General features: G+C 43.5%; 1 protein-coding gene across 8 annotated transcripts in view; it reads right to left on the bottom strand.

Moving 5' to 3' along the window:
• The window catches only part of dpp6b (dipeptidyl-peptidase 6b), a 183,423-nt gene that overhangs the window by 58,988 nt on the left and 108,516 nt on the right, over positions 1–15,919 (bottom strand). Inside the window, exon 1 of one of the 8 annotated variants that reach the window (XM_076972522.1) lies at positions 13,332–14,216. The exons of 5 other annotated variants lie outside the window; for them this stretch is intronic. In XM_076972522.1, coding sequence (XP_076828637.1) covers positions 13,332–13,523 — 192 coding nt within the window. In that variant the 5' untranslated portion in view covers positions 13,524–14,216. Of the gene's footprint in view, positions 1–2,398; positions 2,456–11,758; positions 13,312–13,331; positions 14,217–15,919 lie in introns of those variants that run through there. 2 more of the 8 variants (XM_076972530.1, XM_076972529.1) reach the window with 2 other exon arrangements.

Genomic DNA, 15,919 nt, shown 5'->3' with positions numbered 1-15,919 from the left:
ATTCCTCTGTGAGACCACCAGTTACCGAAGCACGAGGCATCTCCCAAGAGAATATCTTTTCATTACTGCAGAATCCAGTGGCAGCCTACTTTGCACCAATCCTGCAACAGAAGATAAGTCATCTTAATGCACTCAGCAGCCCTGCTCTCTGAGGTTGTGGGTTGTGCCATTTGGGGTTGAGTTTCTTTTTTTGGTTCTATATGCTTCCATTTCACAATAGCATCACCCACAGTTCACTGGGGTTGAGCTAGCAGATGCAGAACTTTCACAAACTGACTTGTGGTGAAGGAGTCATCCAATCACAGCACCACGTTTAAAGTACTTCGGTACAACCCCTTCTACTGCCAGCTTTTGTCATTAATATAGCCGGTCTTCATGGCTATGTGCTTGATTTGATACATTTGTTAGCAAAAACACCCGAAGTCCATCATTTCCCCACATCTTTGGCTATATAGTGTGTTTTAGAAGAGTGAAAAGTGCACTAAAATTTCAGTAATACCAGCTCAGAACTATCTACCTAGATTACATCGGATGGATAAGACAGGGACGGGGATAAAGGCGGTTTTTTGGGGGCAGCATCTGGAGGCGGAGCCGTCCACGTAAAGCCGGTGCCGCTCCATAAAAGTAAAAGCCTATTGCTATGACTATCCCTGTACTGGATAGTCACATGAGCAATGAGGGTCAATGCAGTCTTTTGCAGAAAATATAAATGATTGGGTTTTTTGTATGGCTTACAGTATCAATTGTTTAGTGGACCAGGTCTAATGTTTTCTTTTAGCAAAGTAATTTTGAACATGTGGAATAATCAAAGAGTTTATGCCAAATTGTTGTTGTGGACATTTTTGCAGAAAATTACCATGTTTTCTATCTTACTTTGAACCCAATTGAAATTGAAACAAAAAGTGGTCATCTCTGCCTTTGAGGTTATTGGGTTGAAGAGTTTGCCGGACTTTGTGTCATATGCTGATTTTGGCCAACAGGGGCTCCAGGAGCTGCAGACCACACCATCTGGTCTGTCCTGCCTGACGACTGACCTCCATCAGCACAGTGACTGACCCGCAGAGACACACTAATACAACACTATGTAGGAAAATTGTCAAATTAACTTATGCCAGGCATTGAAAGACACAAGGTGATGTTCGTTCCCTTCAAAGCTCAATACCATTCTGATTTTTGAACTAACATTCTAGACCACAGATGACAATCGACCCAGCTAATTTTATGATTCTTTTCTTTAAGTCCTCATACTTGGTGTAGGTTCTTTTGTATTGTAAAAAGCAAAACAACTTGAATGTGTACATGAATTATAGCAATGATCTCTACCAAAAAGCAGGAAGAGTACTCACCACTCTGCCAGTCACAATAAGTAAACCTCATTAAGAAGTTCCACAAGGGAAACGGCTCCAATCTGCTGTGCTGATGCTCCTTACTGTCATGATGTATTGACCTACATGCATTTACCAAGGGCAGAGACCTGGAGCTAAATGGCTGACCATGCACGTCAAGTTTTCTTTTAAATACTTTGTGCATTAAGGACTGGAATGGGGTGCGGGGGGAAGCTCCACCTTCGTGAGCTGCAGCATAAGTGTGTTGATGCAGGCCATTATTGAATATTCCTGAGAACTAATGGACGCCTGACCTTTGCAAGAACGAAACAGGGATGCTTCACGCACGCGCCGACTGAGACGTCTCGGGAGACGGAAGGGGTGAGCCGGCTGACCTGCACGCATACGATTTTCGTGACACATCCACAAACCTGGCGAAACTGAAGTCCCGCTCCATGTGAGAACTCCCAATCACCCCCAGGAGTTTCAGCACAGTAGCTATTTAAATGCCAGGAGGACCAGTGGGGTAAGTCAATGTAAAACACCTGCACAGACTTCGTTTGATCGCAAACAAAAGTACGTCACATGAACATGCAGGTTTGGGGAGATATTGAAGCCCATTAACCAGGCAGATGCAACGTTCTGTGTGAGGAACAGTGCTCAGGGCCACTTTGAAACAGCAGTTATCCACAGCCACCCCTCTTTACGGGATGTGACAGGCATTGTAATCGACCCTTATGTACACAGCAGCACACAAAAACCACTGTGATGACTGTGCAAACTAACTTTCTACGACAATTCAAAGTCAAAGCAAAGTCCAACTATGGTTTCAACAGACGTTTAAAAGTCAGTGCAAAGCCCAACTACAGTTTACGCAGAACTCAGACCCTCGCATCCCTGACGCGAGCTGTGAGCCGTTCAAAGGCAATAACAAATCGAACGCATTAAGCATGCACAACTTCTCCTTACCAAACGTGCACACAATCAGGTGGAACGTTACATTAGCTCCGCCAGCGGTCGGCACATGTCGCGAGACGGACTTTAGGTGTAGGTGTCTGTGGAGAGAGGCTTACGATCCACAGGCGCTCCACCCGGGACAGCTTGCGGGTCTTCATGCTGCGGTGTGAGCGGAGGGCTGGGGAGTGTGTGCGGCAGCAACGTGCAGCGGGTCAGCGGCTGCCCACGGGGGGGTTTTATGGAGTCGACTGTAAGTGCACCCGGTCGTGATCCTAACCACACACCAAGACTCAGCATTCTCCCTGCCAACGGCGTCCATTAAAGCTTCCCCGCACTCTGTGTGTGGGTGTGTGTGTGTGTGTCTGTGCGCGCGAGAGAGAATGTGCATTTGCAAACTGTACTGTTTTGTTGGTAAGGTGAGGATGTGTGTTGGGATGGGGTTTGGGTGTAACTGCAGTCTGGTGGCTCACACTGCAGGACCTTTGTGTGTGTGTGTGTGTGTGTGTGTGTGTGTCTGTGTGTGTGTCTGTGACTTTGTGCTTATCTGTGTCTGTGTGTAGAATGTCAGGCATGGCACACACACACAAACAAAACACTATGCTCTGGGCAAGCAATAATACTTAGCCAGAGAAAATTGCTCTAAATGCATTTTATCATCTCAACAAATCCCCACAGATAAGTACATATGGTGATTTAACCATACTTTCAACATCAGGTAATCAATACACAAATAGCTGCTGAAAGCGCAGTGTGTGTGTTGGCCAGAGTATACACTGAGCATCATCCACTGTAGAAGAAGCCCGGAAACTGAACAGAGACATCATGCACAGGACTCTGGGAAACATGTCACTGTATTACAATATCTGCCACTGTTTGAGTGAGGGGCTCACAACCCATCAGCTTCAGGTTAGCATTCAACATACAGTATAATGCCAAAAGTATTCGCTCACCCATCCAAATAATCAGAATCAGGTGTTCCAATCATTTCCAATCATTTCCATGGCCACAGGTGCATAAAATTAAGTACCTAGGCATACAGATTATTTTTACAAACATTTGTGAAAGAATGGGTCGCTCTCAGGAACTCCAGCTTAAAACCGTGATAGGATGCCAACCGTGCCGCAAATCTAGTCGTGCAATTTCCTCGCTCCTAAATATTCCACAGTCAACTGTCAGCTGTATTATAAAAAATGGAAGTGTTTGGCAATGAAAGCAACTCAGCCACAAAGTGGTAGGCCACGTAAACTGACGGAGCGGCGTCAGCGGATGCTGAAGTGCATAGTGCGAAGAGGTCGGCAACTTTCTGCAGAGTCAATCATTACAGAAATCCAAACTTCATGTGGCCTTCAGATCAGCTGATGAACAGTGCGCAGAGAGCTTCATGGAATGGGTTTCCATGGTCGAGCAGCTGCATCCAAGCCAAACATCACCAAGTGCAGCTAACCTCTCTCGACCTCTAGAAGAGCCGCTGGACAGGCACTACAGATTGTTGAAGGCTGAGTTTTATTTATCTATGATTGGACAGGAAGAGTGCCGTGTAGTTAAGGAATTAGCAGGATGAAGGAGACTCGTCCAATGTTGTCCAATTCTGTCCCAGGTTGCCATGAATAGGAAAACACAGATAGATAAAAACATGTAAAATATACACTGGTTTAGTCACATCCTAACATGTTCACACCTCGTGTGCTATTCCGCACCCAGTGGAGGGCAGAATCACATGCTGTATGAACAGCATTTCTGTCATTGTGCTATATACTGTATGATGACGGTGTTATAATGATTAGGACTTAATAATGTGCTGGTGCTGGACTTATAGCCACATCTTACACAGATACATTTTTGTCCATCACTTCCAAATCAGGCTCATAATAGCAGGGGGTTATATTCCATTTTGCAAAGGCCTTACTCGTCCATAATTCACAAGTTCATTTGAAGTAGTCTTAGTTCCACGTCAAAACTAAGCATTAAATATCGTTGCTCTGTGAGTTCAACAATTGTTGTGCTGTATCCAGCTCCAAATCAACACAGATGGCAAAAAGAGAGAAAACTCAGTATTCAGTATTCTAATGGACAGGAGGCTGAAGGGGGCATTAGTCGTGTACAACATGCTTCAACTATGGCATGCAGGAGGTGCAAGTTAAATTAAAAACAGGCGCAGAAGACAGTCGTGGCACACAGACATACAACAGATAAGAAGGCCTGCATTTGGGCATTTACACTGCATATTTTACACCAGTGAGATAAAGACCTGGACGCACACAGTAGCATCATTACACAGTGAAGTAAAATCTCATCATTGGTGGGCAAGAAGAGATTAAAAGATGCTAGCATGCTAATAGCATTTAGAAAGAAATTAAGAAAAAAACGGAAATATGACACATTAAGGTCTTGTGCATTATGGACCATGTTCTAACTGCCCAGCAGGGGGCGATAGAGATAGCTTTTTATGGTCCTTTTGGCATCCGGCTTTCGTTTCAGTTTCAAGTCAATAACACACGACCTCAGTGACAAGACACTTTACTGCCACATGGATTCACTTTAATGGAAAAACAATCACACTGGTCCTGAACTGCCTTGTTTCCCTCTGAGAATACAAAGAGGAATGAGGTCCTGAAATGCAGTAAAAGGTTAATCGAATTTTAATTTGGTTTTAATGTACACGATGTTGCATGCTTGACACTGGGAGTAAGGAGAGCGAGGGAGTATGCACTCTGATCAGTTCCCCTAATGCGTCCTCGGTGCATTAAAATTAACATGGTAACAATGGATGGCACATAAAACTTTAATCTCTAAACCGAGCCTTGGTAATAGCTTGGTGGTTAAGGCCAGGGCCCAGATATGTCACTGAAGAAATTCATAACAGCAAAATGATATGACGAGACTGAAATCACGCTTTGTCCTTTAGAGGAGGCTTAGTCTGCCCTCTACTGCCCGGTAGTGGAGATTTTTGTCAATACAACTATAGCCAAGTGCCTGCTGAGATAATGCAAACTCTTTTTAATGCACTTCTGACTGAGCACCTGATGTGTTTCACATATCGTCCTGACAATCCCCCAACTATAGCTTCCTGTCTGCGTGCCGTCTGTGTGTGAACGCCTGCTGTCTGAAGAACATTTGTGGTTAAAGGCCTCTGTAGTTATAGATAACAAAGCAACGTTCAAAGCTCACAGCAAGATTGAGAGTGTGTTCTAGCTTAGGATAAACTCTACCGTTACGGGTGCATTTTTAAGAGTATGACCTGCTCTGGATGTCTGGTCGGTGTCTGTTTGCTGACCTGTTCTGTCTTTCTGTCTGCTCTGTTTTGCCTGGTCTGGCTTGGGGCGATTATTCATGTCTGCGGGACTGGCTGTGACGCACTCTGCCTACCCCATCTGGAAGTCTGTCTAACTGTAGCCACATGTAATTACTCGCTTACTGGGGCAAATGTTGAACCTCAGCGCTGGTGACCCTGCGTGGCCGACATACTGCTGGCTGTCCTGACTGAAGAATGGTCGTATCTAACGCCTGTGTGGATCTGAGTGTGTGTAGCGTGGTTCTGGGGATAAGGTTTTATTAGGCTGTGTGGGTGGCTACAGGCACAGCAGCAAGAGGACATCAGCATTCTGGCTGGAGAATGAGCACCCCTGCTGGCCAAGTGGTGGTATAACAACCAGGGGAAACTGAGGTGAGGCGTTCTCTGCACTGATTTGCCACTTTGAAAAACAAACATAAAATACAGGTGTATGCACAAACATACATGCCATATGACATTTATCATTAACAAGTGAAGAATTATATTAATATAATTAGAAGAAGTAAGAAAGATTAAGAAGGATTAAGAAGCCACAGCTGAATGGTGTACTGACAGAACAAGGAATAACAGATAGTGTTAAAGAAATATACTAAAACATTCCATTTTAATGAAATGTACTACATCTTAAGATCGTTCCTTTAAGACCAATGCCCTTTAATTTTACATTTTTAAAGAAACTAGATAATAGGCTGATCTTACTGGTTTACCACAATAAACGTTCTTCTAATCCATAACCATATTGGCAGGACACGTAGGTACACTGTAAGTTAAATTAATTGTGCCTTTTCCATTTCATTGGTTGCACAAGCCCAAATCCCCGGCATCTAAAGCCATTCATAATTAACACTGACCTAAACCATTATTGGTAAAAACCTGTCATGAAGAAATATGGATGATGTGTTTAAAGCCAGTCATGGCAGATCATGAATTTTTTAAGCTTTTGTGTTCACTTAAAGCTAAGGCGCAAAGGCTAGGCTGCTCATGCTAAATATGAATTAAAATAAATAAGAGTCTTGTTTATTTCCATTTTCGAGTTAAGTAGCGTAGCGCTACAGAAACACCCCTATTACTGGTGTCGGCCCGGTACACTTCAGTAGAGTTTGGACTCGACAGAGAACAGTGGATCAGAGAGAACACAGCTGCCTATTCATAGCTCGGGGAGCAAAATAAAACACCACACGTAAAGTTGTCCAATGACAGAGAGGTTTGGGGATGAGTCTAGGAAAGGGCTTTGAAAAGAGATGGAGAGCAGGAGGGAGTGTGGGGGAGATGGAGAGAGAGAGGAAGAGAGAGATGGAAAGAGAGTGAAAGAGGATTAAAGCTGCTGTTGGAAGGTTTATCTCTCCAAACCCACTGAGGAGCTGGGGAGCAAAGCAGCACATTTCAGTGAAAACGAACGTTGGGATGCTGTAAAATGGGCCATGTATCAGGAACAGCTCGGCTGGCTTTTACGTCATTTTTTGCCTCGTACCACAATAAAAGTCCAGAAAGCATGTTCTGAATGTGTTGGGAGCAGGTGTGTGGAGAGTGGTGGGTGGGGTTTGAACAGTGTATTTAACTCTCATGTGTAAAGATAAGTAATTTATGCATTTCTCATTCTATAACTCGTATCTGGAAAGCACTTAACATCTCCAGGGATTAAAAAAACCCTCCCAATTAAGCCCAGCTGTGAGGTACCAGATACACAACTTCCTTCAACTGCCTGACTCATCTATTACCTCATCTCTGAGCAAGCATGGAGGCGGAGCTGTCGGAGCCAACACTTCTCCAGCATGAATCGTTGGCTGAGTGTGAAATGACCTTCCCACAGCACCCACTCCGCATTGACAGCCTGTCAGCAACTCCTGGGGGCGTGGCAGGAAGTGACTAATGGCCTGCCCATTATTCTCTGGGTGGAGCTTAGGGGTGATGGATGGGCATGTGGAATAGCTCCATCGGGGGCGGGGTGTCAGGGAAAGCAGACTGATGCTCAGTGACACAGAACCCATCTTGACGTAAGCAGCCACAGATGTAACTGATAAAAAGGAAAACACTCTCACCAAAAACACTCTTGCTAACACCTGTCTAAAAACACTCTTGGACACTCCCACCTAAAAAGGCATTTGAACACTCCCCTGAACCCACACACAATTTACTTATGATAATAAGGAGCTTTGCTGTCTCCCCCGTGCTAAATGTCTTATGTTATGAAGCACTAAATTGACTTCTCAAATAGAATGTATTGCCCTTGAGAGGTAAGTGTAAAAAAATCCTTCAACAGGAAGAACTGCAGTAATTACATTGTAATAAACATTACACTATGAAGAAATACTTCTTCACTTTCTTCACTCCTTTATTCTCTTTCTCTCTTAACTCTTCCACTCTCTCTCTTGCCTCAACCCTTTCTTCTTCTTCTTCTTCTTCTTCTTCTTCTTCTCTCTCTCTCTCTTTCTCTTTACAGAGCACAACAGAATGCGCATGATGTCATTAGTTCTCCTGGCAGGTTCTGGCTGTGTGTGCGTGTGTGTGCGCATTTTTGTGCATGTGTGTGTGTGTATGCATGTATGTTCATTTTTGTGTGTGTGCATGTATGTACGTGTGTGTGTGCATGTTTGTGTGTGTGTGTGTGTGTGCATGTTTGTGTGTGTGTGCATGTTTTTGTGTGTGTGTGCGTGTGCATGTTTGTGTTTGTGTGTTCATGTTTGTGCATGTGTGTGCTTGTGTGTGTGTGTGTGTGCATGTTTGTATTTGTGTGTTCATGTTTCTGTGCTCATGTTTGTTTGTATACGTGCATGTTTGGGTGTGTGTGCGTGTGTGTGTGTGTGCGTGCATGTTTATGCATGTGTGTTTGTGCATGTGTGTATGTGTGTGTGCATGTCTGTGAGCGTATGTGTGTGCATTTGTGTGCACGTTTGTGTGTGCACATTTGTGAGTGTGTGCACGTTTGTATGTGTGCATGCATCTGTGCTTTGCGTCATCTTCAGACAGCAGTCTGCACCAAACGGGGGGGGTTGGGGGGGCAATGGCTTATATAGGATCCTGCCTCACCCTTTCAACCTTTGAAACCATAGCAACCGTGAGCAGGACGCCCGCAGCAGCGACGGCGGAGAATCCGGGTTGCCGTAAAAGACCCGTTCCCACCTGCCTGGGCGGAGGAACAGGAAGCAGCACAGAGCCCTGGGCAACCAACATGCTTGTACAATGCTGGCTAAAAAAAACCCCACACACTCTCCTCCGAGACAAAGAAGGTGGTAATTTTGGGGAGTGGCTCGCATTGACAGCCGTACGGAGGCTGTGGCCGAACGCCCTGAAGGGGGCGCTGCTGTACCCACGGCTCATTACCCTGCAATCCTCCCGCAGGTGGGGCTGCCTGTGTTCTCAGTGATCTCACATCTGATCAACAGAGACACTGTGTCATTCCTGTGTCATTTAAAGTGGTCCTGCACCACTGGGGCCCATAATTTTCATTTGGCAAACACTTTTATCCAGGTACATATTTATCAGACCGATGGTACAAGCACTCCGTGGGAACTGAACCCATGACCTCAGCTCATGCTCAACGTGTGCCGCCACACGAACTACAGGTCCAGGGACAGCAACGCAAACAGTGGTGCAGAGCTGAACAGGAGCACGGCTGTTTAGCACTGGCCCGACCTCAAAGGGCCAGCAAAAACAGACAGGGAGCTGACCTCGCAAAATCAGCCCACACGAAAGGGAGCAGCATAACCAGGGTAGTCCATCGTGCCGCCTGCCTGCCAGGGTGTGTGTGTGTGTGTGTGTGTGTGTTAAACACTTCCACACGAACATCTGCAGTTGCAGTCCAAGCTCTTGCCTGGCCAGACTGATGCATATCATACTGTACAACAGACAATAATAAGCCGGGCTAAGACGTGCTGTTGCCTGGTATCACTCCGGATGGCACAAATCACAGCGTCTCTGCCAACCTCCTTTCCAAATCACTCCCTCCCCACATCTTACCACTGACAAGGCTGTTATTTAGTCACCCAATTAAACTTTGAGCATGAGGGGAATTGTATTTATTTTTATTGATTTCTTTTCCAAGGTGCATGTTTAATTTTCACTGAAATATTGACATTGATCTGTTTTTTTTTTCTTGCAAAAACATTCATTTTCTCTGACTGATCTGAAAATAACAACGTTTCCTTGAAGTATGAGAACAGAAAAGTGCTAATAGGTGAACGGAACAAATAAGATGCTTTGATCGAGCACATCAAACATTCTGCACTATGCCAGTCTAAACTTTCAAAGCAATACCATACACTACAGAAAGAACGGAGGGCTAAGAATAGCATAATAACGTCTCCCTACATTGTCACTTGGGACACTGTTTCTCACCACAGTGCTGTCTGATTTTCTCACACTCCGCTGCCGGGATCCAGAATACCTGCCAATCATATCACACCTTGGCTGAATATGAATACAGGTGTTATCACACTTAGAGAAGGACAGACAAATTGTTTCGCATTTGATAATTACTACCGGCAGTCACAGCGCAACTGTAAACTAATCGAAACTCCACCCAACTCAAATTGTTACTAGTTTAGTGAACGGATGATACATTTTTGACTATGGAAAACTTTATGTCAAAGAAACCCTGTTTTTTTCCATGCCATAATGGAATAATTTTTCAAGCATCCCACTATCTAAGTCAGTGTGTGTTTCTCAGTCAAGGGACGCTTTCAGAAATAGGAGGATACTCTGCTCATATCTCTGTGTACTGGGCAGAGTCTCCTGTAAGCAACAGATGGTGATAAGAGAGGGTCAGACAGGATCAGAGGGTCAGACAGGATTTTGCACCACTGGCTCCATGTGAGACCTATGCAGACCAGCCAGTGCTTAAGTCAAGCTTAGCAATGAAATTCTGGCTATGAGCCTTTATTGTAGGGAATCATCTGTGGCAGCTAAGCAGGGATTTGTAGTCATTACCAGCACAATTGCTTGGCACGTGAGGGTGAGGGTACGTGCTTCGGGGCAGGAGGAATCGGCACCCGAACGCACTGGGATAGCTACGTCTGACGCTAATGCTGGTCCACCGTACGTGTGCACATACCATGTCACGTGAACTTCATTATTCAACAGCAGGGAAAAGGAGAAACAGATCACGCATAAGAAACAAGACCTTATCACCAACGGAGGGAAATGATATGGATGCCTTTGCCACTTACTAACTAGGTCAAGCTACTTGGCCAAACAAATGACTCTCCCATTGGGTAACTTGGCCCGAAGCCCCTTCGTTAATACAGCCAAATTTCAGCCAATTGATTAAGTCCCAATATATGACTCTATCATGTGATTGTTCAGTATCTACCACATGCCTGTGATTCTGACCAATGGCTGGCTGCCTGGAACAGCCCGCCCCCCAGCCCTCTTCACCCTAGCCATCCTTGCTGAGCATGCAGTGAAAGTCAATACCCTTCTCTTCACAAATGCAGGCATGCCTGCAGGCTCTCGGCCCCTTTGAATGCTGCTCCATTATTGGCTGGCCACCTTTGGGTGATTAATTAAGGTCACTGTATTGGCTCTCAACTTTGCCTCCTGGAGTGAAGAGATATGAGGAGAGGAAACCTAGCTGACTTCCAGACAAAAGCTACACATACTGCTGCGTCACAACATACTTTCATTGCTCTGAGAGGCGCATTTGCAATAATGTGTTCAAATTGATCAATACACTTAAAAGCATGTACAAATGAACTTTAAAACATATCGTAGACATACAGCATACCACAGTCGACAAGGAATTAGCTAAATGCATTTTCAAAGGTGAGTATATCAAGTGATAGTATATTCTTGTTAAATACAGAAGCCACTGGGCTGTTAACTCTCAGCAAAAAAAAAGTTGCTGGATAGGAAATCGTGCCATAATTAGCTTTGAAGGTGACCTCCTGGTTTGTGCTCATCTAATAAACTCACCCCTGGAAACAGCAAGCTCTGCAAGTGGTTCCCATGAGCTTTCCAATTACAGCCTAGGGTTGCAATTATCAAAGATAAAACACTCAAACGGCATTCACCAAAAAACATTTCATAAAACTGCTGTTATTCCCTCACCAAACATAAAGGTTATTTAATACTGTAATCAGACCTCCCTTTAAGGCAAAATAAGTTCAAATGTAAAATTTTTATGCATTATTTATTCATTATTTTGAATAAGGGTGTATACAAAGTGCCTGACAAGTAACTAAATTACCCAGATCGGGAGATGCTGTCAACTGATTGTCGGTGTTTGGTTCATCAATAATTCAGTGTGATACCATCGTGCTGCCAGAATGTCACTTGTGGCAACAGGGACGAGGCTTCAGAATACAGAGCCCTCCTGCTGGTCCTGCCATAGTCACGGGTTCTCCGCCAGGATCTCAGAAACACAGACACAGCGATGCTGACAAACAATGCACCGCAGCTCCCAGATCACTCTTTGATATGTGAGTGTTGTAGAAACAGGGTTAAAATGGTTAAACCAAGCTGACATTTTAGTATAAAACTGCAACAAGTGGTCTTGAACACACATGTACGCTAGGTAAGTACATTCATGCATTTAGCCTTACATCTCTATGCAGATCAGAACTCATACAGATCACACAGCTAGGCCCTGGCACATAAAACAAGCATAACAGAAGTCTTTCAGCATCGTCGTACGGAGCTGTGCCATGACTTGTGTTTTGTCATAAGTCATACAATTTATCAACGGGTATCCTGCAAATCTCATTTGTCTTGACGTTCGGAGCAGTTTATCTAAGCGGAAATAAACTAAATCCGAGCAGAAGAAGCATTTGTAATTAACCAGAAAGGCTATCACACACGTCGACACGTTCAGCACCACGGTCAGCTCCACATACAACACAAAAGGTCATCTACATCAAATAACTCATCAATGCAGCAATTGCTAGTCGCGCCAAAATATACAGAAAATATAAACTAGATAGGTTATGAGCAAAAACGACTGAAACGATGTCTATAAAAATAACAGGCTATAATGTGCATAGTCCTGACTAAGACTTTACAAACAAACGCATGAAAAATTTAAGCAGTATGTTTGAAAAGCAACGGCCCCTAACGACTCAAAAGACCGTAGTATTTCGCGCGGGCATTTCTGACGCCTTACGGTCACAAGAATTACGTCATTTTGATTTCGAAGGTCAGAGAGAATTATGCGCGTGCTAGACTACAATTAATAAAGAATCGGAGTACTTTCTGGTTAATTGAGATGAAATTCGATTCACGGCTAAAATGTATGTTAATCATTTGTTAACTGTTTCAGTTATTTGTTAGCTGTCAGACGATTTCTTTTCAGTGGCAATACAGCGACTTTATTCTTTAACTTTTTTCTTTTGCTAAAATGTGATTTACATTTATAGTGTATTGTTGTCCCATCGGACTTATATTGCAGGAAACACTCCACAACACATTTATTTGAAACATGGCAGAAAAATCTTTTTTGAAACATGACAACAAACATTTAATGCCAGAAAACAGTCTTACAAAGCCTTTTAAAGAGGAGATAACCCGTTTACTCTAGGCTGGCCGAGACTATAGCGCTCACAACTAATCAACTCTATAAATCCCGGCCAGTTCTAACCTTCTCCAGGATACAGCGTGGAATAACTTTGCAGTTTTGCTCTGAAATGTGAAACCTGCTTCATGAGTTGATTCCCGCAGCAAGTATAGCATATAGTATACGCGTATTGCATACTACGAGGTTTTACTTCAACATTTTAGTAAACGATGTCATTTAAGAGCGGGTGAATTAAATAGTAAAGTCTTACGTCCTCATCCTCGCATATATTTCTCTTTCGATACTGCACGCGCGGTGGGCCGTCAGTCGTGGGCTGAGGGGTCTTTCCAGTCTTCTCGTCGTCGGGAACCTGTCCTCCGAGAAGGTGGCTAGCTTCAGGTGGGTGCGGGAAAGATTTGTTCGTATTAATCTTCCCCGTGAATCTCTGATACAGCGAAGCCATAAGTGCGGTTAAAAATCACTACTGCATCTCTTCCGTTGTACTCCCTCTCCTTTGGACCTTTCCCCTTTTGGCCAAAGGAAAAGGTTTCAATTCTGGAACAGGAGGCTGTGGTCGTAGACGAAACCCAATTAAGCGTGCCGTTTAATTAGAAAAAGGGCGTTCACAAATATATCTAAAACACTCTCGGTGGTATTATCGAGCACAGCTGTTTCATTTGTTTGCGTTTTTACTGAAGGGTCGGGCGTTCAAACCGTGGTCAATATTAGTCAAAGTCTGCTCTATATTCAAAGCACGTTGTTCTCCTTCTTCAGTACGCCGAAGAACTAAAAAGCTCCAACCGAATAGATTCACCAATCAAAATTATCTTGACGAATCGATTGCAACAAAAAATAATCGAAAAAGATGTCCTTATCGTATGCTACAATGGGGTATCTTTTGAGAACTGGACTTGAATACTAGCTGATATACGCAGAGCAGTCCTGTCTCTGGCGACGCGTTCTGCATGAGAAGTGCCCACTGAGAGGGAATAGGTTCGGACTGTTATCTGAACAACACACCACCTTTATATAAAAACTGTCCCTTCATCTTATATCTTAAATTTCACATCAAATCGTTTCACTGACACCAGTACAAGTTTTCGTGTGAACTAATCAATACCTACTCGAATTATGCTCATACCCATTGTATTTATCCTTCACGTAAGATTCTGGCGTATACTTCTTAACGAAAATTAAATTGCTGGTACATAGTATTGGAGCGCCACGCCGCGGCAAAGCGTGAAACATCATTTCAGGGAGGAGACTAAACAGAAATATGCAATAAAGCCTCTGGTTAGGAAAAAAACTTACTGCTGCAGCGTGTGGTTAGTGTGTGACGATACTCTAATCATACACAATAGAAATGCTTCTTTAAATCTCTATGCATGCTTTGCATAAGATCCTCTCTGGTAGATGGTCGCCCGGGGTTTAATGTTTCCGCACGGTTTCAGCACCTGGACAGCTCCTTTAGCCCCGCAACAAGAGACTTCCTATGACGTGGACATGGGTTTAATTGTAATGTAAAATGAATCGGGACACGTTTATCCACAGCGGAGGTAGAAGCATGCTTACTCACCACAGTTTGGCCATGTACATATATGCTAAAATATGCAAAAAATATATGCTAACAACTGCCGACGCTGCACGTGTTCTGATGCTCAGTATGGGACGGTGAGCTTTACAGGTTTTGCTGTGTCAGGAGACCTTTCTGTACATCTTTAGCAACTAAAAGCGAAAGCGGAAATGATCTTTCATGCGAGAAAATGCCACAACGGAGTCCAACAAAATTACAAAGAAAAACTAATTTAATGGAGATCAAAAACAAAGTAGTGAAAATACAATAAGTAAAATGGATAGAAATGGATGAATAAATTAATCGATTTTTTATACATAATGTTTCTGAGACGTGACTTCAAACAGCTGGAAAGTCAGGATGTTAAAAGGAATAAAATTTATATAAAAATACTGAAAACAGAAAACACACGCAGCAAACCGACTACATAGAATTACTTATAATAATATTGTCTTCAAATGCAGACCAATGACTCAGTTATCTGTGGAGTATCTAAATAACTGCTAATCCTGCACCAATGGAAATTGTTTGTTGCTCGTGCTCATTTTGCATGTCTTCTAGATATCAACACTGATTCCTGTATTTAGCAGTATCTTTGACAAACCTACTGGCTATAGGTTACATGGATGTAGATGACAAAGCACTTAAGTAAATTGCTCTGGATTAAAGCAGCAGCTATTGTAAATGCTGGAAATGTAAATAATACCTATAATAATGCTTGAAAGGCTAACACATACATGTGGGTTCTGAGCAGTTTTTGTAAAGAGGCCAAAGAATCAGAAAGTCTAATGCAAGACCTTTCCAGATCATTCCAGAGATTAGGGGTCCAAGTAACTAAGGCCAAATGAACCTCCCACTTCAAGTTTGTCCTCAGTACCACCGAGAGCCACTCTTGTGAGGACGCTGGCAGTGTCCCTCCAACATAAGGGACAAATAGTTCACAAATGTATCCCAGTGTTTCCTCTCACAGTACCTAATAAGTGAAAACCAGTCATTTAAAACTAATCCTATATCTCTCTGGTAGTGAAGCAATAGTGAAGTGAGTGCAGCACTGGGCTACAACATTCACTGCATCTGGTCCCTGTGAGAAGCAGAGTTTTGAACTAGCTGGAGTTTATTTAATGCCCCCTGACCAAGATATGTAAAAAGGCATTACAGTAATCCAAACCCAATGACGGTGTCAAAGACAAAGACATAAATAACTCTCTCTGTATTCCACATTGACAGAATACATCTAAGTTTTCAGTTGATAAAAGCATGGTTGGACAACTTTCTTTATATGCAGT

This window comes from Brachyhypopomus gauderio, chromosome 14 (genome assembly GCF_052324685.1).
Source record: "Brachyhypopomus gauderio isolate BG-103 chromosome 14, BGAUD_0.2, whole genome shotgun sequence".
NCBI classification, from domain to species: domain Eukaryota; kingdom Metazoa; phylum Chordata; class Actinopteri; order Gymnotiformes; family Hypopomidae; genus Brachyhypopomus; species Brachyhypopomus gauderio.
Note: the sequence above shows the minus strand (reverse complement) of the source record. Positions and strands in the feature narration are given on the sequence as shown.